Source organism: Orbicella faveolata, unplaced genomic scaffold (genome assembly GCF_042242905.1).
Source record: "Orbicella faveolata isolate gen_17 unplaced genomic scaffold, um_ofav_v1 contig_13, whole genome shotgun sequence".
Taxonomy (NCBI): domain Eukaryota; kingdom Metazoa; phylum Cnidaria; class Anthozoa; order Scleractinia; family Merulinidae; genus Orbicella; species Orbicella faveolata.
Genome location: NW_028301540.1, coordinates 13,175,001 through 13,200,000, shown reverse-complemented (window position 1 = coordinate 13,200,000; position 25,000 = coordinate 13,175,001). Strand labels below are relative to the sequence as shown.

The 25,000-nt window shown below is 39.3% G+C and overlaps 3 protein-coding genes and 1 pseudogene across 3 annotated transcripts in view; 1 reads left to right on the top strand and 3 right to left on the bottom strand.

Annotated features, from left to right (window-relative positions):
• The first annotated feature begins 535 nt into the window (after nucleotides 1-535).
• On the top strand, nucleotides 536-2,125 carry LOC149115078 (uncharacterized). The gene has a single exon (XM_089285802.1). The coding sequence runs from the start codon at nucleotides 656-658 to the stop codon at nucleotides 1,835-1,837; it is 1,182 nt and encodes a 393-aa protein (XP_089141928.1). The 5' UTR covers nucleotides 536-655; the 3' UTR covers nucleotides 1,838-2,125.
• Nucleotides 2,126-2,352: 227 nt separating this feature from the next.
• Nucleotides 2,353-5,206, bottom strand: LOC149115077 (uncharacterized; annotated as a pseudogene).
• Nucleotides 5,207-5,246: 40 nt separating this feature from the next.
• LOC149115076 (polycystin-1-like protein 2) lies at nucleotides 5,247-21,782 on the bottom strand (the record flags this gene model as incomplete). The annotated part of the gene is made up of 10 exons (XM_089285841.1): nucleotides 5,247-7,470; nucleotides 9,504-9,672; nucleotides 10,716-11,954; nucleotides 13,261-13,497; nucleotides 13,908-14,636; nucleotides 15,014-15,265; nucleotides 15,985-16,170; nucleotides 17,843-17,962; nucleotides 20,852-21,031; nucleotides 21,150-21,782. Coding segments are annotated over 10 exons (5,361 nt in total), but the record flags the coding sequence as incomplete, so codon positions are not given.
• Nucleotides 21,783-22,364: 582 nt separating this feature from the next.
• LOC149115075 (uncharacterized) overlaps nucleotides 22,365-25,000 on the bottom strand; it is a 6,983-nt gene continuing 4,347 nt past the window's right edge. Inside the window, exon 2 of the mRNA XM_089283889.1 lies at nucleotides 22,365-23,032. Within this exon, the coding sequence (XP_089140015.1) occupies nucleotides 22,365-23,032 (668 nt within the window). The remainder of the gene's footprint in view (nucleotides 23,033-25,000) is intronic.

Genomic DNA, 25,000 nt, shown 5'->3' with positions numbered 1-25,000 from the left:
TTTCTCATTTTGCGTTGCGATAGTAATTTCTGAACAGTTTTTTGCGGGGGCATATTTTCGGCCTGATTTTGATGCTATCAGACCGAAAAAGTTTGCGGCTCGATATTTTTGGTTTAAAGCGAAACTGAAACAAAAGAAATTCATTTTTAAATAGTATTCGGTAACCTCTACTTGGGAGATAAAAATCGGCCGATTTTATTTTTTAGCCGGAAATCATCGGTCGTTTCTTAGGCGCAGGGCCTCTTAATTTGACGAGAAGACTGTGTAAAGCTTTTGAATAATGATATTTACTGTTCACATGAAAGATCCTGAAATATTATAGTTTTAAAGTTACAGTATTGTATAGCAGTGAATATAAACTGGGCTGTTTGTTGTACCTTCAATGTATGAATGTTTTCTGTAAATAAACTGAAGCCAATTATTATAGCTGATATTATTCATAATTGAAATTATCCTTTCACTGAGTTCATCGGCACTGTATCATTTATATTGTCATTATTTTTCCGGTTTTTTATTTTTGATGATAACCTTTATTTTTATTTTAAGGTGCCGAGCCATCCCAGTTTGAATGGACTTCACAGAAAACTTCACGAAAAGCTCCTGCTAAACGAATGCAAAGCAGAACTGTTTCTACAGAGGAAATGGATGTGCTTCCATGGAAGGGTCACTCAATATGCATGTACCACTTGAAACAGTTTCAGCAGCCACTGAACAAGGTTCAACCTCATGTACTGATAATCTGGAATCAGCAGGATGCCCTGATGTTGATATTATTACAGAGTTGCAGCAGAAGATCACATTATTGGAACTAAAGCTAGGTGATTGTGAAGAAGAGTTGACCAAAGTGAAAAATGAAAATGAGCTTTTGCTAGGGCGGCAATTTTCCCTAGACAAAATAAAGGATGATGATTCAGCGATTTTATTTTATACTGGCTTTCTATCATATCAGTCACTGATCAGTTTCTATAAGTTTATTGAGCCAAAACTGGGGAAGATGCAGTACTGGAAAGGAGAGCAGTTTGTGAAAGAGAGTCAGCCTTATCAAGAAGATGAAAATCGGAAAAAGCCTGGATCCTCCAGGAAATTAACATTTCTCGATGAATTTCTGTTAGTATTAATGCGACTGAAGGCTGGCCTATTTGTTCAGGATCTGGCTGACAGATTTGGTATAAGCATCAGCCTTGTTTCAAGAATTTGTATTACCTGGATAAATCTGTTGTACTTTGAGCTTCAGAGTATTTTCCCTTTCCCTACCCAAGAGTTGGTACGCAAAAACATGCCGGCAGAGTTTGCAGAATTTTCTACGACCAGAATCACTTTGGACTGTACCGAGATTTTTATTCAGCGGCCGTCTGCAATGCTCGCACAGTCTGAAACATGGTCCGATTATAAACACCATAATACTTGGAAGCTTCTTGTTGGAGTTACGCCAAATGGCCAAGTCACGTTTCTTTCTGACCTCTGGGGTGGACGTGTATCAGATAAACAAATTACCCGCGAAAGTGGAGTGCCTGATTTATTAGACAGTGGTAACAATGTTATGGTTGACCGTGGCTTTGACATAAAGGACATTGTGCCTGATGGTGTCACCGTCAATATGCCACCATTTTTAGGAGAACGGGATAAAATGACTGCGGCTGAGACAGAAGAAACTATGACCATTGCCTCTGTGCGAATACATGTGGAGCGGGCAAATGATAGAATTAAAACTTACCATATTTTAGACGGTAACCTCCCAAACACATTAAGCCCATATGCGACACAGATTGCAACAGTATGTGGGCTATTAACAAACTTTCTTCCTCCTTTACTACAACCTGCCAAACCGAATTCCTAGTTTGTATTGTGACTATCCAGATTGAAGAATTTGGTTATAGCTTCGGCTAATAATGGTAATTGTCTAAGTGAAGTGCAGTTTTGTCTGTAATCATACAGACGGTAGCATAGCAAAAGTCTGATTAACTTTGTTTAAGTCACAAGTAACAGTATGATTACAGACAGAATTGGCTGACACAAAGTCCTTTTACCATTATTAATCAAAACAGAATTTAAGAAGGATGGTAAGCATCAATTCAATGTTGTGGCAGTGTACAGTGGATGAATAGAAGGTTAATATTTATTTGAACACACTGTCAAATCATCAGCTGATAACAAATTACTAATAACTAATAATAATAATAATAATAATAATAATAATCTAATTGTGTAAAATTTAATTGTAGTTCCAAGAAGAACATCAACACCCCCACCCCTCTTGAAATTTTAATTGTGCTTCGTACATTTCTTTCTTTTTTGTCTTTGTAACCACCCCCCCCCCCCCCCCCCCACCTCTGCCCTTCTTGCCCAGGTACATTTCCCCCTTGGGAGAATGCATAGGGAGTGAGTATTAGTAAATGGGTTTATTCATGCATAAAAGCCAAAAAAATCAATAATTATAACCTGATGTCACCCACCATGGGAAATTTAAAATAATCCTACTTTCAACTTAGTTCAACTGTATTCTGTGAAAATACAGATAGAGAATAACAGAGAGACAGTGCAAGTGCAAATTCGTCCCTGCACTGCCATGTATTTACATCATAAGTGTATTTTTGGGTAACATTGACTTTGCGTTTTTACATAAATGAAATAGTAATGATGGTAATAATAAATTACTAAATTTACTGCCCAGTAATACATCAAACTTTAGCTTATGCTTGTCTCTGAAATTTCATTTTCAAGCCAGCCCTTGTGCAGTGATATTGGCCATAGGCCAGCCAGCCGCCATGCAGGTAGAAAATCTTTCCCCGTTGTACTCGTTTGGTAAGAAGCCCAGGGAAAAGTGCCCTTCTGTAGAAGAAGTCAATCTTGGGCAGAAAGTCACTGGACCAAGTATTGTCTAAGCAAATCTTAGCTTCTCAAGAAATAGTGGCCTGTCCTCTGCAAAGTACACTGTGAGAATAATACCTTTCAGATCCAAGTTAGAACAGTAGAGCTACCCTTGAATTTGAATATAGTAGTCATGATTTCTTTTAAGCCTTACAGTTCCATCAGAAAGTTTCTCCAGAAAAAAGGCTTTATTTTTGCATGCCTCTTCAATAGTTATGCCAGCTTTGCTTTAGGGGGATTTAATTTCCATTCCCCATTTTTCTTGTGTGTGCTTGAAGGTGACAATTCTGTCTATGCTGGCTCCTAGGTATGGTTTGTCCTTAGACACCAGTAGCCCAACTTCCTCAACTGTGACATCAATCCCAGCTGTTCGCATTTCCCTAATATATAAGTTCACTGCCTTTGGTTCACTTTCAATGCCATATTGAACAGCATCTGTTGTGAAGTTTGAATAGAGAATTGATTTTACTTTATTTGAGGGTTCCACTTTAGTCTTGGCAGGATTTCCAAATTTGAGGCTGTCAAGAGAGTTTTCCTTTTTTCAAACCAAAGATTGTTTTGGTTTTGTCCACGTGTCAATCTTTCTGTTTCCTGGATCTCTTCCTGGGTGATAGTTAAGTGAGAGATGTGTTCATCAACAACAGCTTTAAAGTGCTTGGTAGCTATATCGTAACTATCTGTAAAGGGCACACCCTCTGGCTCCTCCTCTTGCTCTTCGGGGTCAGACGCCTCTAGACAGTTTGACTTGATGTCGTGAAACAAGAAGAATGAGCTAGCAGGGAGACAATTCTGAAGACCTTCACTGAAGGTTTTGAAACTCTCTTCCTCGCTTGTTCGCTGATTTGGCGCTCTTGTGTCAAATTTTATGATCTTGGGTTGTAGACGAATGTTTTTCTTGCCGAATCGTATCTTTCTAATCTAGTGGCTTTGTTGCGACACTTTGGTTGCGCGGCACAACCCATACAGACAGCCGTGACGTGCAGGACAATGGTTCAGCGTGTTTTTGCAATCCTCTCCTTGTGAAGTCTTCGATAGCAAACAGTACGCCTCCTACGTGGTTGCATTTGTCTTTGCCGAGTCTGCCAAGTCCAGCCGGACACGTGCACGCTGCTCGCAAAATGTCACACTGAGGTGAGAACTCCACTAAAACTCTATACGGATTCTTCTTCATTGAAGGAAGAACGCTGGCCTTAACATAGGTCTTGCCTTGATAAGCTTTGCTTTCCAGCCGTTTAACGTTGCCTTCGAAGAAAAATTGGTAACTTTTCAGCTTCTTGTAGTTTGCTCCTTTTAGCACAATGTGGCGATACTTGCGTGTAGACACGACAAGGTAATCGTACAGCTGAATAAAGTTCAGTTCTGGAAGCTGACGCAAGTCAGTAGACCATCCAAGAGTGGAGATTTGTCTTAGGATTTCGTCGTATTTGAAGTCGCCAGTGATTTCCACACTTTCCTGGGCGTTATCAGCCGGCGTTGTCACGTTCCGCATAAGCAAAGCGTACACTTTCAGCGTACACAAGCCGCCTTTATTCCGCCGGCTCTTTCCGAATTACTCTTCAAGATATCCCTCAGATCTTTCACTGAGAGTTTTTGTATATCCTGAAGGGTCGTAATTTCCTTGTCTTTGTACTTTATGACCATTTTGATCGAAGAAAATTAATAGCTACAGAGAGGAACGCGCGAGCAAAACAGCTGTGATTTCTCTTTGTTTGTGTTTCCCGCGTCAACGTTAGCCTCGATGTGGTGTTTGCGCGGTTGCTATTCCAAGGTGGCGCCGGGAACTGTAAAAAGGGCTATTTTGAGACTTCTCGAACAACATGGCGCCGATATTGATGCTGTTACAGATTGTGGGCGTTCCGTGTTCATGTTAGCCGCGGAAAATGGCCATAAAGATGTCTTAGTTTACTGCGTAAACGAGAGTTCATTAAGCGGGCCAAAAGAAAAACGCGTTGAATCATCCAATCGCGCGAGTTCGTATAAATTTCAAGTTACTAGGATAAATGAATGTGATGTAACTCACAGTTCAGAAACGTTCAGCGCATAATCCTTAGGAGGCTTCGTTGTTTTCAGAAGATCCTGAAAAAATTATTTGTCGTTAAGGGAAATGTTAACAAAATTTTCTGAAGCACACTAGATCGGTCAGAGCCAAATAACAACAACAACAACAACAACAACAAAACAACAGCAAGGAATACAACAACATTCCCTTTGAAGCCAAATGTGGGTTGTGACATAAAATCGCTTTATAATCTTTCAACAGAACGAAAAACAAAACAAAAAGCCAAAATTGGCAAAGCAAAGAAATAATCGATTAAATAGGAAACAAAAAGGGAAAGATTCAAAACAAACAAAAAATGTTCACACTTGTGTTGCTTAGATGTTTCTTTGGAAGACAATAAAAAAATGCGAATAAGGCTGCTGTGGCGGCCCACTGGGCAAAATCGTAGTTCGTCACAAAATGTGGTTTAATTAACTACAACAACAACTTTATTTGTATCTAATATTTATACTTAAGTTAAACTAATAAGCGAAAAATTAAAAAGTATCGTTTCCTCAAAATAACCATAAGGCTGGAAATACAGGGCAGTTGTCAATAGCAACGTAGTCGTTAGCTGCAGTGCTGTCATGATTGGAAATTACACAGTTATTTGGTCAAGTTTTTACATTTTTTTCAGTCCGTACTAGGATCAATTTAATTATTTACAAAGAAATGTGGCTAAACGCTTAGTGAGGTCGAACAATTCCTGGAGAACAATGGAAAAGTTAAAATGCATACTCTGGACAAACTAGTAGAAACACAAATCATGTTTTTTAACAAAGCATACTTTGTTTGTTTCTTAAAGGAATTAATTTGTTTTCAGTCGGTCACATTATGTAAAACGAAAATTTTAATATGGCCTCAGTTAAATTTTTTTTCATTCATTCAGTGATGTCGGGAATGCTAACTGGTCGCTCGTGATATTCAAATGACTCATTCGAAAAAGCTCTAACGTTTACGTACCATGGGAACCAAAGAGTTATGAACACCCATCTCATTCATAATCAACTCAAATTTCTCTTCCTGCTCGGCCTCTCTGGAATATGCTTGGACTATACTGTCCAAGCGTTGGAATAGATCTTTCTTGGTCGCCTGTAATCTTCTCAGTTGAGACTTAGTGACATCCTCTGCGAAACGTACTTTCTTTCCCGTCTTATTAAGATGGCAGCGATGCTCATTCCTTGTATGCTTCGGATATACAATAACATTACTGCCTTGATCAAAGAAGGACCTTTTTTTCGAGTTCTTTTGCTTCGGATTTCCTGATGCTTTTTTCCTGATGCTTGACCGGGCTAACGTTTCCTCGCGTTTCCGTTGGCGTAAACCATTACTTATCTTATCATAAAATTGATGGCGTTGGTTTGTTTTCTTCCAGCTGCATTCGTCCACGCCAGGGTCGTAAAGTGGGCTTTCCTTTGCAGTGTTCTTTGCTTCTGCAAGTGCGTCGTTCAGTATGACGATGAAGAAGTTCATCGCCAAAATGGTAGTACTCAGCAGAATCATGGCTGCGAAAATTCTTCCGAACATTTTGTTGGTGAGCTCTAACTGATTGACTGGCCTTGCTTTCACTCGACCCAGAGTCAACTCTACTTGGAAAACACTACCTTTTAGAAACGATGAATAGCGCTCAAATCCAGCTCCGAAAATGAGAATACCAAAGTGCAAGAAGGCAATGAAAAGAATTAGGAAAATAACACTGAAAGATGCGAGATGTCTCGCACTATTCTTCAATGTTATGGAAAACACAGCAACGTGTTTATTGAATCTTATCAGGTGCAAGAGTTTCACAGAGATCACAAACACCAACAAACCAAGAACGACATTATCTACCTCGCGCCAAACCAGAGCTTCTTGGAAACTCACATGACCATACACGTTTTCTTGTAATTTTCTGATGGCCGAAGACACTTTTTCCGATTGTACCACATACATAATAATAGCTAGCACGGAGAAAAACACCTGACACAGTTCTATCCAGTTCCAGAAGGATTTAAAATACCGGAAACCCCGCTTGTAGAGCTTGCAACCCTCTCGTCCAAGGTACCAAAGCACGAAGACGATAAACAAAAGAACACAGATCATATACAACTGTTTGGCGGCGGTCTGAGTGGAGGGCAAAGAGAGAACATCAATTCTCTTGAACGTTGCCGTGTGTCCTGACGCCCCAACTTCGTAGAAATACGTTGCAACAGCTAAAACATTTACTGACGGGTTGAAGGCTGAGAATTCCATAATAACAGCTCTGGTTTGTCTGTCCAGCAAGCCATTAGTGTTTAAATTCTTAATAATGCTAAAACCTGTTGCGTTCTCGTATCCTAAGTCAGCCACGAATCCTCCACCAGGGTAAAATGAGAATTGTCCCCACTTGGGAACAGTTTCACTCTCCCCCGGATTCTGGTATCGCCAGGGCTTCGGGCAAAGTCGAAGTAGCTCCTCGTGACTCGAAGAGTTGTCGGTGGGCTTCCAGGCCGGTTTACTATAGGGGGTTCTATCTTCATTTTCTAGCCCGTATCCGTCGTAGCACACCGGAAATATTCTCGTCATATAGTCAACTTTACAGGATGCTGAAATGTTTACAAAGCCATTATTAGAAAATAGGTGTTCATGCCTTGAAGAAGGCTCTGTTATACTGCAAAGTAGTTAATCAGAACATACTACCTAATGCTATAATCAGAATGAACCTACTTTGACAAATGTCCAAGTAGATATAACTCATAGACTGCTTTTCTCACTCGTAAAGGGTCCAACAACATGTTGAAGAAACAAGTACATTTGCTTTTGGACAATTTTAGTTAAAGCAATAGTGAACGCGACAAACCGAATTTAATAATAGTTCTATTATTAGATGTTTTGGTTTGTAGTATCGCTTTATATTTTCACTCGTTGTTTGTATTTTGACGAGCCCGTAGGGCGAGTCAAAATACGGCAGAACTCGTAAAAATATATGTGTGTTATTTGCCGGCTTAGGGTCGGTCCGTATGGTGAAAAACTGTGACCGAGGTCTTCAAAATTTGCAAGCCCGAGGTCACAGTTTTTCACCATACAGACCGACCCTAACCCGGCAAATAACATGTTTTTTCTTTTTTCCTGCAGTAAATTGGTTTTACAGATTACAAATGGGTTTGTTTACGCAACTCTTGGCATTGAATCGGCTTGCGCGCCGTATACTAACGATTTGCAAAAAACCTCGGCAACGAGCGAGTATCTTAGATAACAGGCAAAGAAAGATGTATTGAAGAACGGATTGTTTTCGAACTACTTTATGTTAGTTGCATTTATTTCACCACTTAAGTTCTCCAAAATTGTTTTTACGCTGTGAAATTTCGTGCGAAGTTTGAAGTTTTACTTCAAAAACAATTTCTGTCAGACTTTTCTACCGTAAATTGAGTGGCAGAAAGCAAGGAAATTCGTGAAGTGTATTCCACAGCAATTCTCCTAAATACAGCAACGATCAGAGAGGTAAACTCGACTGAAATTGACATAAATTTTACGGCGAGAGAAACACAGGATTACGCGCCATTACAGCGGCAAGCTACAAACAACCAAGCAAACTCTCACAACTTCAAAACACTGAATTGAATTTACTTACAGTGACTTTCCTTGCCATTTTAAAGTGAAAAGAGATAAACTTGCGTTGACTAATCGTCGATGGATGTGTAAAAAAGGCAAAAGATTGACGATTACCGCTAACTTTTAGGAGCGAAATTTACGCAGCGAAGAAAACATCCGGCCCGTGGGCCGTATCGTAAAAAGCTGGACCGGTCACGTGCGTATGATTAGCCAATCAAATTCGAGGATTTAGGATTCCGGCCCGCTCAGATGCCTGAGAAAAAAATAAACAGCGATACTACCCACCAAAACATCTAAAAAGATATATTTATAATCCATCAAGTATTTTCACTCGCGCGACTGGTCTAAACGCGTCACATGACTGAATAACTCGTGCCAGTAAAAACTGGGGAATATCCGAGTGATATTCCCCAATTTTCAAATCAGCGCGTGTTGCGAAAAATATTTGAAGCATAATAAACACAATAGCTTTCATTTGGCCCGAAAATATTCTCCGATATTTGTCCGTGGACATTATCTATTCCTCAAAGCTCACAGTGTTCCTCGAGCTACACTCTCAGAGGACCGTTCGCTTCTCGGAACAGATAATGTCCAAGGACAAATATCCGAGGGTATTTCCGTGCCAAATGGAGGCTATTGTTTATTTGTCTTCAGCCCACAGAATAGTGACTGAAGTAGCTCAATCACGGTATTTTAAGTAATTTTGGCCACATGCAAAATTACCTTTAAGTTGAAAGAAACCGGATACTAGTAGCTTATTAAAGTAGAGAAACACCAAAGAGATAATAATAAACAGTAAAGGAACAACGATGGTAAAGGATTGAAAAGATTAAAACGCATTACAAATGACGCACTTAAAATATTTAGGCAAGACTTGTCAAGATGTACAAACCGAGACCGGCATAACTCCTTTAAGACCGCCATGGATTAGCCATTATCTGAGCCTCTGTATGGACTTTCTTCCGGATGCAATTAAAGTGGCGATTATTGCCATTGCAAAACATTGAGCTTTGAGACCAAAACTTACTCGGTTTAACTCTTAGTTGGCGGGCTCGAGCCATCCCAACAAGGATTGAGTGCTTGTCTCCAATGTACACTGTTTGATTCTCTTGTTGGCCATTGTACCATCGGCCCGCAAACACACCTGGGATAAAAGCCTCATTTAACCAGCTCCAGAGCTTCTCGTTATCATTAACCTATCATAGAAAAAAGAGAAAGAGAAAATGGACTGGTGAATATATGAATGTTATTGAACTAACGCGAGTTCCATACTGCAGTAATATTTCCCTTGCTCCCTTTTCCCCCGCAAGATTATGGACCGAGCCGAAATCGCTTCCATTCCGCATGTCTTATGACGCCACTTTCTAAGCACTGAAATAAGTTGGACTCATTCTCAGGGTGCGTTCGACTGACCTTATTCCAGAATAAAATTATCACTATTAATTCCGCTATTCCAAATAGCCAGTTACTTTTCAACGCTCAATTTAAAACCTCTCTAAAAACATAGAGCGGTTTCCGAATAAATATCGTAAAACCAAAACCAAAGTAATCACTTATATGCCAGTCACAAAGGACACAGACCAATGAACCAATCGATAATCGAAGTAAATGCATGAAGCTGACGCAAAGCGCGGGAAAACGTGTGCGGGCGAGTTACGATTGGTTATGCTTGACAAAATGGCGCGAGGTTTTTAAGCCAATCGTGTAGCATGATACGACAAAACCAATTTACTTTTCGACGCTCAAGTGAAAACCGCTCTGACTCAGTTGAATTAATTGAATAACATTTCGCTTTGGTTTTAAACATCACGCCTACTGTTCGTACTCACTGCACATTTTGGTAGAATATGTTGAACAGAGCAATTCAGCAAATCATAGTTAATAGGAGGGAATGGTTATGAAACTCGAAAAAGTTCTTTGTTGTATGGTTTTGCTCTCTTTTTTGGCCTTGACCGTGCACAAAACAAAATAGTTGTTTACTACTGACCGAGGAACTAACCAATAGAAATGTTTTGATTTGGTAACTCATACATAGTGTATGAACGCAAAACAAAAGATTGTGCACGGTCGTGGACTTTCCAACATAAATTTTGGCATCTTTGTTTGCTCCTTTGATGTTTGCCGGACTTCATAACTATTCCCCTCTATTAACAATGAAGAGATAAAAAAACCAAACGAATCCACATGATAACTCAGTTTGGAGGTAACCCAGACTTGTTTCATTGTTGACAATACTTACCTTTTCGAAGTTTGGTAACCCATCCCGGATGGACTTTGTCATGTGATATTGGTAACTATTCCGATTGCCATAACACAAGACCATCACCAGGAAGATGAACAGGACGTAAACGACAAGCTCGAAGAAAAGAAGCGACAAGTTCTTTTTCTTTAGCTGTTGTTTCCTCATGTCTTCCATTTCAGATAGCTTCATTTTCCACAGTCGCTGTTGTGAGGGGCTACGTTTAGCTGCTTTATGGCTTTGGCGTCCTTCAGATCTACTCCTTTTCCATTTGAGAATGGCTGCGAGGAATGTCGCAATGAATAACACTTTCGCAGGTTCTGTAATTGTCACATCCTGCCCCAGTGATATAAGTGCTGAGGCTAGCCACTGCTCGCTGGTGCTCTTTCCCCAAATCAAGCTGTAGAAGATGGTAAACGAAGCAGAAACAACACAAGAACTAAACAAGAAGAACCAGGCCAGGTAGGTAAGCCACCTCGCTTTACGACAACACAGAGTCTCACTTGCTCCTTTCTGAAAAAGGAATACTGTCACAATGTTTATGGGTGCAACGATAAGTGCACTTTTCAAAGTGATAATGATTTGGGCCCACGAGAATTTCAGGGGTCCTACTTGAAGCACTTGCTCAGATTTGCCTTCCAACTTATAGAACATCGCGTTAGCAAACATGGCTGTAAGCAGCACTGACAGGCAGCACGACGCCCGCTGTACTCTTGTAAAGCGGCTTCTCCTCGGCTTCGCTAGAACTGAAACCCAAAGATGGGTTTCAGTCAGACCTCTCCACCAACGTTTTAGCATCTCGTGTCTAAAAGTGCCCTCATTTGGCGCCTGTTCAATGATTCGCTCAATTCGACCGTCTTCTCGCTCCAGAGCAAGCCACTGGCTGCTGGTAAACGTCCAAGCGTGATTCACCTGTTCGTCAAGAACAACAATTTCTTCTAGAAACCAGGAAGGGCTCTCACCAGAGTTGTCATGACCAATTCGCACTGCCTGAATCGCGCCAAGAGACTGACTAAGATTAAGAACAAACACATCCGTGTTTCCACGAGCAAAGAGAAAATTATCCACGCCAGACTCGTCTAAATTGAGCTGAACAATTCCGCTGCTTCCTTCACTACCGTATATCTCCATGGCAACCTTAGCTGTTGTACCTGAATTTCTCCACACGCCCGTGGAAATGATTATCCGATAGACGTGTGAGCAGCTTGCTGTGGAGGGTAGATGCACTGGCAGACTAGTCTAGAATCAAAGTGGATTTCAATTATTAATGTACTGTGAGATACCAGACCTGAAGTTTTGACGGCTCAGGCTAAGATCATGATAATAACGAATAAACTGGAACCCCGTTAACTGAAAACGGTCACCAACGGGCCATGAAAATTTCCCAGCATTAATGGGATCTATTTTAAGTGACCTCTTTGTGAAAGAAATTGTGTTTGATTTGTTAACGACAGAGGTCAATGACATAATACAGGCGTTTGAACAAACAAGAGAATCGCTCAGTATTTTTTCGTTTGTTTAACCAAACAAAACAAAACAAAACAGACAAAAAAAAAAAGAACAAACAAAAAACAAATGCGTGTTTGGTTGGTTGTAGGTTGGGATTTCAGATCGTGACCGTTGGCCGTATTAACAGGGTGGCCGCATGGACGGGATTTTCTTATGAGAAAATGTACGGGCGCTTTGCCAGGACAAAAAAAACAACACGGCCGTAATAACGACGTGACTGTATTAACGAGGTGACCGTAAGGAGGTGTTCCGCTAAATTTAATTTGTTTCTTTATCAACCAATCAATCAACTGTAATTGCCACTTTTTTTTTTCTTCCATAAATCACTTGACTCTACAATTGTTTATGTACCAGCTCGATCATTTCAGCGGGCGCGTCAGAAAGTTAAAAATTATTTGAAGAAGCATAATCCCTTTTGAAGATATAGAGTTTGGAGCTTTGAATTTCCCCCGATTTGCAAAGTCTGAAAATTTTTTCTGGTCTTTTTTCCAGTAGTATTATGGCTGCATTCGCATCTATCATGTCTTTTTTAATAAGTTTTTCGCATTTCACTTTATCTTAACGAGTTCTATCCGAATTAATTACATTTTGGATCTTAACAGGGAAAAATTATTTAAATAATAACAAAAAAAACCCCATACGATTGTTTGAAATTGAAAGTTCTATCACTGCAAAGTTTGAGCTGCATCGGATTAAAGACCGAAAATTTTCTCCAAGGGTGCAGCCTCGAGCCCTCTGCTAGCCCGTTGTGCTTAAATTTACAACACCTTTTTTTACAAGCTGCATTTGTATGAATTCCAAAGTTGTCGAATTGAAATCGTTGGATTCCAGGGTAGAACCCGGCAAGTTTGTAAGATGTTCAAAACAGCGGATTTTACAGTTGAACCCAACATTAATACTTATAAATCGATATGGTTAAACTTCCTGTAATAAGTCATGTCATAACTTAGTTTCATATATAGGGCCATAAGGAAGACTACAGCCTTGACTGTAATTATGCACCCTATTGAAATAAATTATCCTCATCAATGCTTACATTTCTGGCCTCCTTTTTATCCGCTTTTCTAAAGATAAGCAGCACGACAATATAGCACAGGAGAACTACAGAGGTCGTCACAATAACTGCAACGTTTCCAGTTTCTTCGAGTTTCTTGAACTCCACTGAGACCTTGTCAAAATCAATGGGATTCGGTTTAATCAAAAGAGCCCCTCCAAATGAAGTCAGATGATTACAGGAACAATTGATAAATCGGTTGTATGTTGCTGATAAAACCTGGTAAAAAATAAACGGAAAAAAAAAAAACGAGATTAAATTAAGTCATTTAAAATTCTCCACATTATCATTTGTAGTACGCAGGCTAGCAAAAGCTGATCACGCTGCTTGGAAAACGTTCTCTCACAATTATTTTTTTTCTCTGCCAGTCTGTTAAAAATTTCATCATAAAAAGAATTTCACCACAGCCTTGAAATAATCACTTCATTACGGGTTGAAAATCTGTCGTAAACAAGCACTAGAATGCTACAGCCTGCGTCAAATTACATAAACCATTATATGCCCTGGACAGCCGCGGCGGATTACTCTTTCATATCAGAATTTCAGAAGTAGAGGCTTCTAAACATCACTAGATTGCAAAACTGAAAATGACAAATGAGACCTGACTGAAGAACGTTTACACCACTCACCCGACAGCCCTCTGTTATCCACTTTTCCCTCTCCTCTGACCAGAAGACACAGCTCCCAAGGGCTACCCTCAGAGTATAGTTTTGATCCGATTCAGAATCGTATACTGGCACCACAGTTAAATTTTTGCCCTGAGGGGAAGTGAGAGGGGGATCTTTGACCTCGACACATGAACGCTTTTGTCGTCTATTTCCGAAACAAGATCTTTTCGCCCTCTTGTGAGAGTTTGTTCCACTTTTGTTATAGCCTTGCACTCCAAGAAAGTACTTCCCTGATCGCTTGGCGAGAGTTTCTATTGGACTCGTTAGCTGGGAACATTTAGTTTTGCCATCCTTTCTGCCATGCGTACCTGGTGACCAAACACACTTTTCGCTCTTCGAGACAGTGGCGTTGAGGTCATGCTCTTCGTTGGTTGGCCGCTGACCATATCGTAAGTACACAAACAGATTTGTATTTGCCTCAATAGGTGTGATTTCCAGCATTATCAGGGTATTTTCGTACTCAACATCAATCACGTGAAAACGTAGATTATCATTCTGGGTGAAATACTGCCAATTTTCGAAGGAGACCTTCTGGTTTTGTAATGGTGCAACGATGGTGACGTTGTTTGAGAGATTTGATACTTTGATCAGCTTGCGTGTGTCATCTTTTAAGTCCAGAGCTAAGACATCAGAGTTTACTCTTTGCTTAGTACTGTCCCAGGTGTAAGGATTGAATGGAATTGATAGCATCTGCAAAAGGACAAAAACTTTCATCAACTGCCCGGCATTAATAACGTTAAAGAGAAGGTGCCCCAGATGGAGATTAGGGAAGAGATCTATAGCTCCCGAAAAGCAATCAAATCCGTTGTTACAATACAAAAGAAATGTACCTAGATTTAAAGACCACGTGCTAGGCCGTGATGCTACTCAAAAAACGTTTTGTTTAGTGACTATCTAACTGTACGCTTTATTTTCGGTCACGATCAGAACAGTAAGTTTCTCAGTGTTTCTCGAGGTGAAGTCGAGGGAAACATCTCTAACCACACGTTTCAGAAATGTTACGTTTGAAAGGAAAACTTGTTTCCCTCAGGACTATCATCATTTGTTGCTTGATACAATATCCATACCTGAGTATCCACAAAACTTTCTCCCTGTATTCCGCTGGACTCCAATGCTTTCTTTTCAGCCGGTAAAACAAATCTGGCATTTTTTTCTATAATATTTAATCCTACAAGTTTATCCGGGCTATGGCGACCTAAGGTCATGGTCAGTCCTGTCGTCTCAATCGATATCATTTCTTCATCCGGAACTCTTAGTGCCAGCACTGCATCTCCAACTAAGCGGATGATGTTCATGGTTCTCTTGACTAAATGTTCACCCTGAAAAACAAAACAAAACAAAACAAAAACGAAAAAGAGCTGTTTTATAAATCAAACTCCAAAGTACTTACATGTGGTCAACCAATCACAAGAAAAGCAACAGTTTCCACAATGAATCAATCCAAGTAAAGCCAAAAACTGAAGTAGATGCCGTCAAGCTTGGGAAAACATGACCAGCTGCAAAACATATACCAACTGCAAAGGCGGGAAATGTTTGGCACTTGCTTCAGAGCCAAGCAATGAATAAACATGTGTATAGCCAGTGCCAAGTGTGTGAAAATATGTCAGCCAAGTCATGTGTGGGAAAACATGTAACCAGCGCCAAGCACAGGAAAACATGTAAGCTGAGTCATGTGTGGGAAAACATGTAACCACCGCTAAGCATAGGGAAACATGTAAGCTGAGTCATGTGTGGGAAAACATGTAACCAGTGCCAAACAAAGGAAAACGTGGAAGGCGAGTCATGTGTGGGAAAACATGTAACCAGTGCCAAGCATAGGAAAACATGTAAGCTGAGTCATGTGGGGGAAAACATGTAGCCAGTGCCAAACATGGGAAAAATTTTACCACTGTAACGAGTGTTGTGTAATATTTTTGCAAGTTAGGTAATGTTAAGGAATCAGGATTATCGTCGAAGTTATAGATCAAAGTGTGTCCTTGTTTATTTCAATGAAGTAACAACTGACCGCCCTTAACAATACAAAATGGCAAATATTAACCTTTTCTCGAAGATCAGACCCAACATCTCCTGATGCAATGACTGCTCCTGCCTTCAGCAAGCTGTTAAGACAGGAGCCTAAGTTTTCTGCAGATTGGGTGACCAGCGGTACCTTTGCCACATCTTTATCTTGAGTAGTGTTCCATAAGAATGATGTCATTGAATCAATAGCAGAGAATGAGGATCCCTATCAATAGAAAGTGTCACCAGCAACAAAATAAGTACTTATCTGCTTGGCTGAATCTGAGGCAACAATACCTTATCAAGGCTCGCTGTAGCTAAAATGTCAAGAGTCGAGGGTAAACTGTTGAGGTTCGAGGGTAAAATGTCGAGGGTATAGGGTACAATGTCGAGGGTCCAGGGTAAAATGTCGATGGTCCAGGTTAAAATGTCGAGGGTCCAGGGTAAAATGTCGAGGGTCCAGGGTAAAATGTCGAGGGCCCAGGGTAAAATGCCGAGGGTCCAGGGTAAAATGCCGAGGGTCCAGGGTAAAATGCCGAGGGTCCAGGGTAAAATGTCGAGGGTCCAGGGTAAAATGTCGAGGGTCCAGGGTGAAATGTCGAGGGTCCAGGGTGAAATTCCTCAGGATGTGAGATTGGAGAAATATATAGGTAAACCAGGAAAGGGGAATCCCCTTTTCTGATCATCTCCCCTCTCCGCAACCCAGCATCCTCCTTCTATACCCTCAACATTTATTTTACGTCAGTCACTGAATGAAAATTTGTTTATCAAATCAGTTCGAACTACCCAATATGGTATTCGCTCTCTTCATTACACTGGTACCAACTTCTGGAATTCACTACCAATTACTATCAAGCAAATTACTCCATTTTTTAGATTTCGTAAAACTATATAAAAAAAAATTGACAGTTATGATAATAGGACAGATGAATTTTACTCGTTTGTCTCACGATGGAGTCACTTTCGCGACGTTTCGACTGCTATACTGCTAGTCTTCATCAGGTGATGAGGTCGATTGTTTACGTGTCGCTATTTGCAACACCTTGGTTCGCTGCTATTGGTGCATTTCGATCCTCATTATTATTCCGACTTTGTGACGCTGTTTCCTCATAGGTCCACATTGCAATTGGGCGGCTGTTGTGCCTTTTGATTGTAGGTATCCATACTTCAGGAATTTCGGTTCCACTATCTCTATTGATGTTATTTGGATGAAGTCTTATATGGATAGCTTCCTTGACCCTTCTTGTGTACCAGTGAGGGTCACGATCAATAAACGTGACTTTGTCCCAAATGGATAAAATGTCCCGTCTCGTTGGTGTGCTCTGAAAGTGCAGAGGTTTGTATACGGGACAATTACCCATTTGGGACAAAGTCAAGTTTCAACATCTCAAAGTGACTCCATCGTAAGACAAACGTGTAAAATTCATCTGTCCTATCTTACACTACAATGAATAATAGACACATCTTTAATGACAGCTATAATAATATTATTAGTTCTTAAGTTGAAATGTAATTAGTTCTTTTTTTGTTAGTTAGATCTTGAAGAAATACTTTTAACCTAAATTGTTTATTTAACACTGTATTCCTTCTGCTAAATTTAGTTACTTTGGGGCACCTACTCGATTGGATCCATAAACTATTTAGGTGTCTCAAACTCCACAGAGTCAACCTTGTATTAAAACTATTTGTCTTCCTTTATCTCCTTTTCTTTCTCTCTTTAACACTTTATTTTTTTAATCACAATTGTAAATTATTTCATTAATGCTATTTAGCATCTTCTATACGTAATTTGTATGATATATTTATATGTATTCTATTCTTTTCCTGACACCTCTGTAAAATTAATCTTTGTGAGAGTTTAAATCAAAATTGAATTGAACTGAATTGAAGTTGCTCACTAGTGACTTGAGAGACACTGTTTCCTGAAGAGCAGACCCTATAATGGAGGAGCTTTGCAAAAGGTCCGGAAGACTTTTCACTTGTAGTGAGGTAATCTTTTCAATGACGAAGTCTTGAATCTGCAATTTATAGAATTTGTAGGGAGAACAATGCCAGATGAGTTTCTGTACTGACATTTCAGCAAATTCCAAAAACAAATAACTGTTCAGAATTTGACTTAAAGCATATCTCGTGATATGATAATGATAATTAAAAATGATATTATAATTATGATAAGAACCTTCCCATCATCTTTTGCAGCTGAAAAATGTGCAGCCATATAACTTCAATTGTCAGTTTGAAGTCCGGAAGAATACCACATTATGAGAAAATATCTCTTTTCATGAAATATGTTATATTTTCCACAAACTTGGTGATGCCGTTATCAGTCACGTGACTATGTCTAAAAGGTCGTTTTATCTCAGTGCGAGGACTCGCAATAAATAATTAGAAAGCACTTCACATATTTGAAAGGGTAATGTTATTTAACAATTATTCGCCGAAGGCGAAGTGATCATTGGTGAATATTCACCAAGGCGAAGTCTAAGGGAATATTCGTCTCAGGGAATATTCAGCAATGTTCACTGAGCCTGAGGCGAATAATTGTTTTAGTAAAATTTTCAAAGGTGAATATCAAGGACTACAGAATAATGGACTAAATTTTGTTTGTTAGACTAAATTGTGCCGTGAGTTGATTTTGCTTTGCCGTGAGTTGATTCTGTTTCGCCTGGGTTGATTTTGTTTTGCCGTGAATTGATTTTGTTTTGCCGTGAATTGATTTTGTTTTGCTGTGAATTGATTTTGTTTTGCCTGAGTTGATTTTGTTTAGCTTTGAACCTGAGTTGATTCTGTTTTGCCGTGAGTTGATTTTGTTTTGCCATGAATTGATTTTGTTTTACTGTCAACTGAATTTGTTTTGCCGTGAGTTGACTTAGTTTTGCGTAAATTGATTTTGTTATGCCGTGAATTGATTTTTTTTCCGTGTTAAGTTGATTTTGTTTTGCAGTGAATTGCTTTTGTTTTGCCTTGGTGAGTTGAATTTGTTTTCCCGCGAGTTGGTTCTGTTTTGCCTCACCGACAGTGAAAAGAGAACGGCAAGTTTCAGGAACCGTGCCTCGCTTCATAGACCTCACTTTTCCCTCGTGAAAAGAAAAGTAAAGTAGACATCTGAACGCAGGCTATGTTTTTGGCAAATCATATAGTTTTGATTTCCTCATGTTTGAACGCGATGAACTGAGATTCCTTTGTTGAAAGAACTCAAATGGTTATTAGAACACTTCACAATTTAATTAAAATGCTAACATGGTCATTGATATAAAGCAAATTTAGGAGAGGACAGAAAAATAATCAACCAATTAAGTGGTTAAATGCATGTACTAGTTGCATTTTATATTCACAACTGTATAAAATGTTTGAATCTGATTTAAATGCACAGAAAGCATTGACACCCTAAACCACTGCCACCCATCAGTAAATTTTGCTATGGAGGTGGAAAGGAATGCCTCGCTTCCTTTCATCAGTGTTGAACTGTTAAACTTAGCTCCCAGAATCAAGACCAAGGTCTACGTAAAACCAACTAATATGGGCCTCTTACTCCACTACCAGAGCCACGTGGATAATCGGTACAAGCGTAGTCTAATTACCACCATGTTAGATCGAGCTTACCACATATCTTTCGACTGGTGGTACTTCTCACAAGAATGCGATGGACTTGAGACCGTATTCTTAAAGCTTTTAAAAGTACTTGAAGCACTTATTCAATTTGGCTGTCAAGCAATTCGTAGATTCCACAGTGTCAGACCAGCAGCACATTCCATCAACCAAAACGACTGCACCCGCCATCCGAGTTATCATACCATTTAAATTTAAATTGTTGATTATTTACGTGATAGATATTTTAAAATTTTAAATTTTAGATTGTAATTTTAATTAGGGGACCTAAACAGGGATAACCTCATGGTCCTCCTTTTCAAATACTCTTTGTACTCTGTATTTGAATAAAGTATTATTAAAGATCAGGCCTCTGTTAATGTAGTGAGGAAACGTCTCACAGACCTCAGCTCAAAAATTAAGACCACAATTCAGCTCGTGTTCATCAGCAGAAAACTCAACGAAGACCTTTAAGTTCGAGAAGTCAAGCCAGCCACTGTTAACCAACAATACATACGCCTAGTTTATAAATTTCAATGTAACCTGTGTGATGCAGGATATGTTGGTTACACTCGCGGTCACCTCCACGAACGCGTTGATGGACACAAACAAAAATCGTCGTCAATTTGTAAACATTATTTGAGCGAACAGAACTCGAACGTACTTCCTTGTCTTTCAGAACAATTTCACGTGCTTACTAAATGTTCTAACAAATTTGATTGCCTAATTAAGAAGATGCTTTTTATAAGAAAACTTAAACCATCCCTAAACGAGCAAACGGACTCGATTCGCGCAAAGGTATTCACTTGAAGAACTTGTGATCCTTTGTTATTATCCTAATTTTTGGAGACTGTAAAGAAATCAAATCTTTGCATTATTTATTCACTTTGCTTTGAGAATGGTGTCACGATAACGCCGAAACGTCGGCTTTTGACGTTAATATTCGCCTGCTTATGTTTTAAGAAATCATATTGATCAAGACTTTAGAAAGAGAACTGAACTCATAATTAAATTTACGCTCATCTGATGATATGTAGACCACGAGTAGTTCCTCTTCCGCTCAGTCCATCGAGAGCGACCGTAAATAAACCACGAGGAAAAAATGGCCGCGTGAAATCCTGAGGTCGAGAAGTGCTTCTTGCCCACAGGATTTCATACAGCCATTTTTTCTCGCGGTTTTCTTTCGCGTCACGTTCGACGGACTAAGCAAAAGAGGGACTACTGGTAGTCTACATGAAATGATAACTTTGAACCTATGGTGCAGAACAAACTGCATGCATATTTAGATAAACAGCGATTAAATGAAAGTTAATTAATACCATGGGTTTTTTGGTTGAATCCATTGTAGTATCTTCTAAAAGTGCTTGAAGGACTGGATTTGCTATCTGTTCTGCCTTGCTGATATCCCCATCTTTGATTGCATTATTAAACTCGCTGTCATTTGCTGTTATACGTCTGCTGATTTGATCTGGTCTCAAGAGCTCTGGAAATGGTTCAACCTAAAGAAATATTCATGTGCAATATGTGACAAAATATTGGTTGTTAAAAGTGACAACATGTTATTTAATATACATGTAATGTGACGCAAGAGTTAACATAATCAAGGATATACTGTACCTGCACAGACAAATGAACTGTTGGAGCAGACACGCCATTTTTATCAGTCACTGTGACATTGAGCTTCACAGTATAATTCCAAGACAGCTTTCCAGATGGCAGCCACGAGTTAACGCTACTACCAGAGCCATAGTATAACAGCCCATGTAGACCATTCTGTAGTTGATATTGAAACAAGTAAGAGAGAGGGGTGCTGTCACTTTCCCAGTCACTACAGTTCAGGTTAAAAACAGTCTTCAGTGAAGTACCATTTGATGGAGTGATGGAACACGTTCCCTCTGTAGGTGGTGATGCAGTGGAGATATCGTGAGCACTCATTCCTTGTTGACCGTCCGTAGTTTTAACAAACACTGCCAGCCGGTAGTACTTTCCGCCATCAAGGGAGTCTTCTTTGATTACAATACTGCTAGAATCGAGGGATGTAGTTGTGATAAGTTGCAAATCTTGTATTTTCCTCCAAACAGTGTCATTATTTGTGGCAGATAGGCATTGTTTATAAAGTATCCATTGGTATGCAGATATCTTAGAACACTGCGGTCCATAGCACTGTGACTGGATACTTAGTTTAACTGATGGACTGATTTTAGGTTCACAATTTATTGTACATCTGAAGATCAAATGAAAATAAATATTATGTTATGAAAAATGCCTCTGAACAGCTTTTATTCTAGGAAGGAGGAAAGACCTGTCATTTTAAACAAACAAACAATATTTGAGTAACTGCACTTGTTTATTTCATGGCTGTGTGCTAATAAGCGTTTCTTTCTTCTCACGGATGTCATGCTATTCTAACATTAGTATCAAAAACCTTGTCGGTTAGTGGCAAAAGAAGTTTCAAGGAAAGGAAGAAACAATAACTAAAAGTACTAAAGTGAAGCAGGGTATCAATTGCTTCAAGAACAACAGGCATTGGTTTGGGGCCACTAGTACCCCATGAAGAATTAAAAAAAAATTAAAAAAAAAAAAAAAAAAATAATAATAAATATGAATGAATAAATAAATAAATAAATAAATAAGTAAAATAACTGAAAAATCTATTAACGTCCTATGTATGTCTCTTGTGTCTTCTGAAGCACGTGCTGTTAATTAATGCAATGCTCTCAGGTGTACTGGCATTTTAATAAATTAATGTTTTATTAATTATTCAATTCTGTTTATTTCTTGAATAGCTAATTTATCCAACTATGCGCCAATTGGACTTAATAGCCACTTAAGTTATTTTGTTTGGTGTGAAGTCGTGGTGTTATCAGCTGGACATCTTCCACTACCTGTACCATATAATAATGCAGAGAATAGAATCAACATTATAGTTCCTTGAGCGGTCAGTGTAAACTGCAGACTGCAGACTGCAGACTGCAAACTGCAGACTGCAAACTGCAGACTGCAAACTGCAGACCGGTGGTCAAATACAGACTGAAGACCAGGGGGCAAATGACAGGGTTGATAAACAATGAAACAACTTTCATACCGTTGAGATATTTGAGGCGGATTCCCTTTTACCAAGTGTATAACTTGATGATCACTTGAGCTGCGATAATCTTTTGCCACCACCAGTTTAACTACTAAGGTGGTCAAGTCCTGGAACACGGAAGAGGCAGTATTAAAGGTAACTTCAAGTCCAGAATCATTCCCAATATAATGAACATTTGACTGGTTTATTCCTGTGAATGAGTCGCTCGCCGCTGTTTGTAGGCCAGAATAGTTGCCTTTGATCTCACCAAAATGCCAGGTGAAGTTCATCTTGGAGTAGTTACCTAGTCCAACAACCGGGTCATAGGAAAGTGACGCATTCATCGTGATGTTTTTGTTTTGTCCTCGGATTACTTCAGTACCACCATAGATGATAGCGATGAGGTTTGGTTTTCTTTGGTAGGGCTTTCCATCTACATGTAGACACCATCAAATAACGTTCATTAGTTTACACATATTGTATGTATTGCTTCAAACATAAAGGCAATGCACCTGTAAACAAGGCACAAGAATCAAGATCCAGCTATTGCAGCCTGTAAAGTTCTTGAAAACGGAAAAAAAGAAAATTGAAAAAGCAAATTTTTCGAATTACATAATTGAAACGTATGTAAGAAAAGAGAATTAAAAGCAAAATACAGACAAGCAAGATGGCAACAATATCTACTTTCAATTTTAGGCTGTTTTGGTAAGTATCACTCAGAAAATAAGTCTGCAGGTACGCTTGGAAATTTTACTTGGGACTTCTATCTCTTATGGTGCTTTTATATGAGCAAAATATCGAGAGGATATCAGCAATGCTTTCTCTAATAAATTAGATCGAGTTAAAAGTTGTAGAAATCACATTTGAGTGTGAAAAATTGAGTTTTAAAGTATCATCCATCGATGTTTTGGAGCATACATCGCTTTTGCGATACCGGGGATACTCAAACATTTAGTTCGATAAAATTAGACAATGAGGAGGCAGAAGAACACTTAACAGAAAAAAGCCTTGAAATATTATGAGAGAGGACATCAACGGATGGGAAGTGAGTCTTATTATCATTAGCAACAGTAATTTTGGCTGGACGTAAAATCCCTTGCAATCCCTTGCCACATATACACCACTGGCTCAAGCACCTCTTTTTGATCGCCTCCTTTACTAGACTCTTCACATTTTAGACCAAAGACTCTTAATAGAGCCCAAATTAATTGTTAAGGATTTCAGAAAATTCCAACCCAGATAATTAAAAACATTTATTAGTTTTTACCTTTTTAATATAATCAGGTTCCTCAAAAAGTGTCTGAGGTAACATGAAACCATTATAAGAGTTTAATTATTTTAAACAATTGTGTCACGCCATACTCAAAACAGCAACAATTATTAACCAATAGGGCAAAAAATGTAAAGGAAAATTCCAATAACTACACAGAATGACAAAGTAACTATCAAGGATTATTTTGTTACCTCACTTAACATATTCACTCAACTGTACGACTTCCTATGCCAGATTTCACAAGGCTACGTATAGTCTTAAAACATGTCACTGAATCTCATTGTTCCTGAACTTGAGCTGGTTAAATGTTTTGTCGACTCAAAACAATCGAAGGAATAGTTATTTGGCCTTCCCGCTGCTCTTGAATTGTTAACATCTGCCTCCTCTGCTTCTTCATCCTCAATAATGGCATTTCTCAAATCAATCTGGCTCCTGAGGCGTCATTGTTACTTTCGAATCCTTTGATGTCAGATTTCAAGCCATCGTCCAGAATAGTACAGTGACAGAGAGTTTTTTTTTTTTTTTTTTTTTTTTTTAAGATCGTGGCGAACGATCACAATCGCAGCACTTCTGGCACCCAGGCTACCAGAATAGCGAAGTTTCCATCCAGATAGTAAAGTTTTTCTTGATCGCTATACCTCACAGACCTCCTGCTCATGTTCACAAGTGGACTTAAAATCGTGTCTTGTCGACAAAAGCCAAGCTCTTATCTGACCAAAATGGTGCCTGCATGTGTACATTTGGGAAATGGTTATGACTAAGGGGCAGACTGCTGACTATAGGAAGTGCAGGCTACTCTGCTGTCCGATATATCGGACACTGGGCTCTAAAGGGTTGAAATACAGCGTTTTGAGAATAGAATTTAACTTTAAACTGCTATTTGGCGATATTTAATACCAGACATTCAACATTTTATTGGCTATTTTACAAATTTTGGCAGCTTGCACCCTATTCAGGAATCAAGACTCAGTGTGCAAACGTGGCCGGCTCAGGAAGAATTTACAGGCTCGGAGTGAATCCTCGTGCAGCTCTTACGTTACTGGGGGGTGGGAAGGAGGGAGATTGCTTTACTATGTCTGATATCTAAAATGCATACTGTATCGTAGATAAAAATGCCAATAAAACCAC

What these genes read in the sequence shown, in the direction of transcription:
- LOC149115078 (XM_089285802.1), top strand. Translation starts at nt 656, where the DNA reads ATGGAAGGGTCACTCAATATGCATGTACCACTTGAAACAGTTTCAGCA.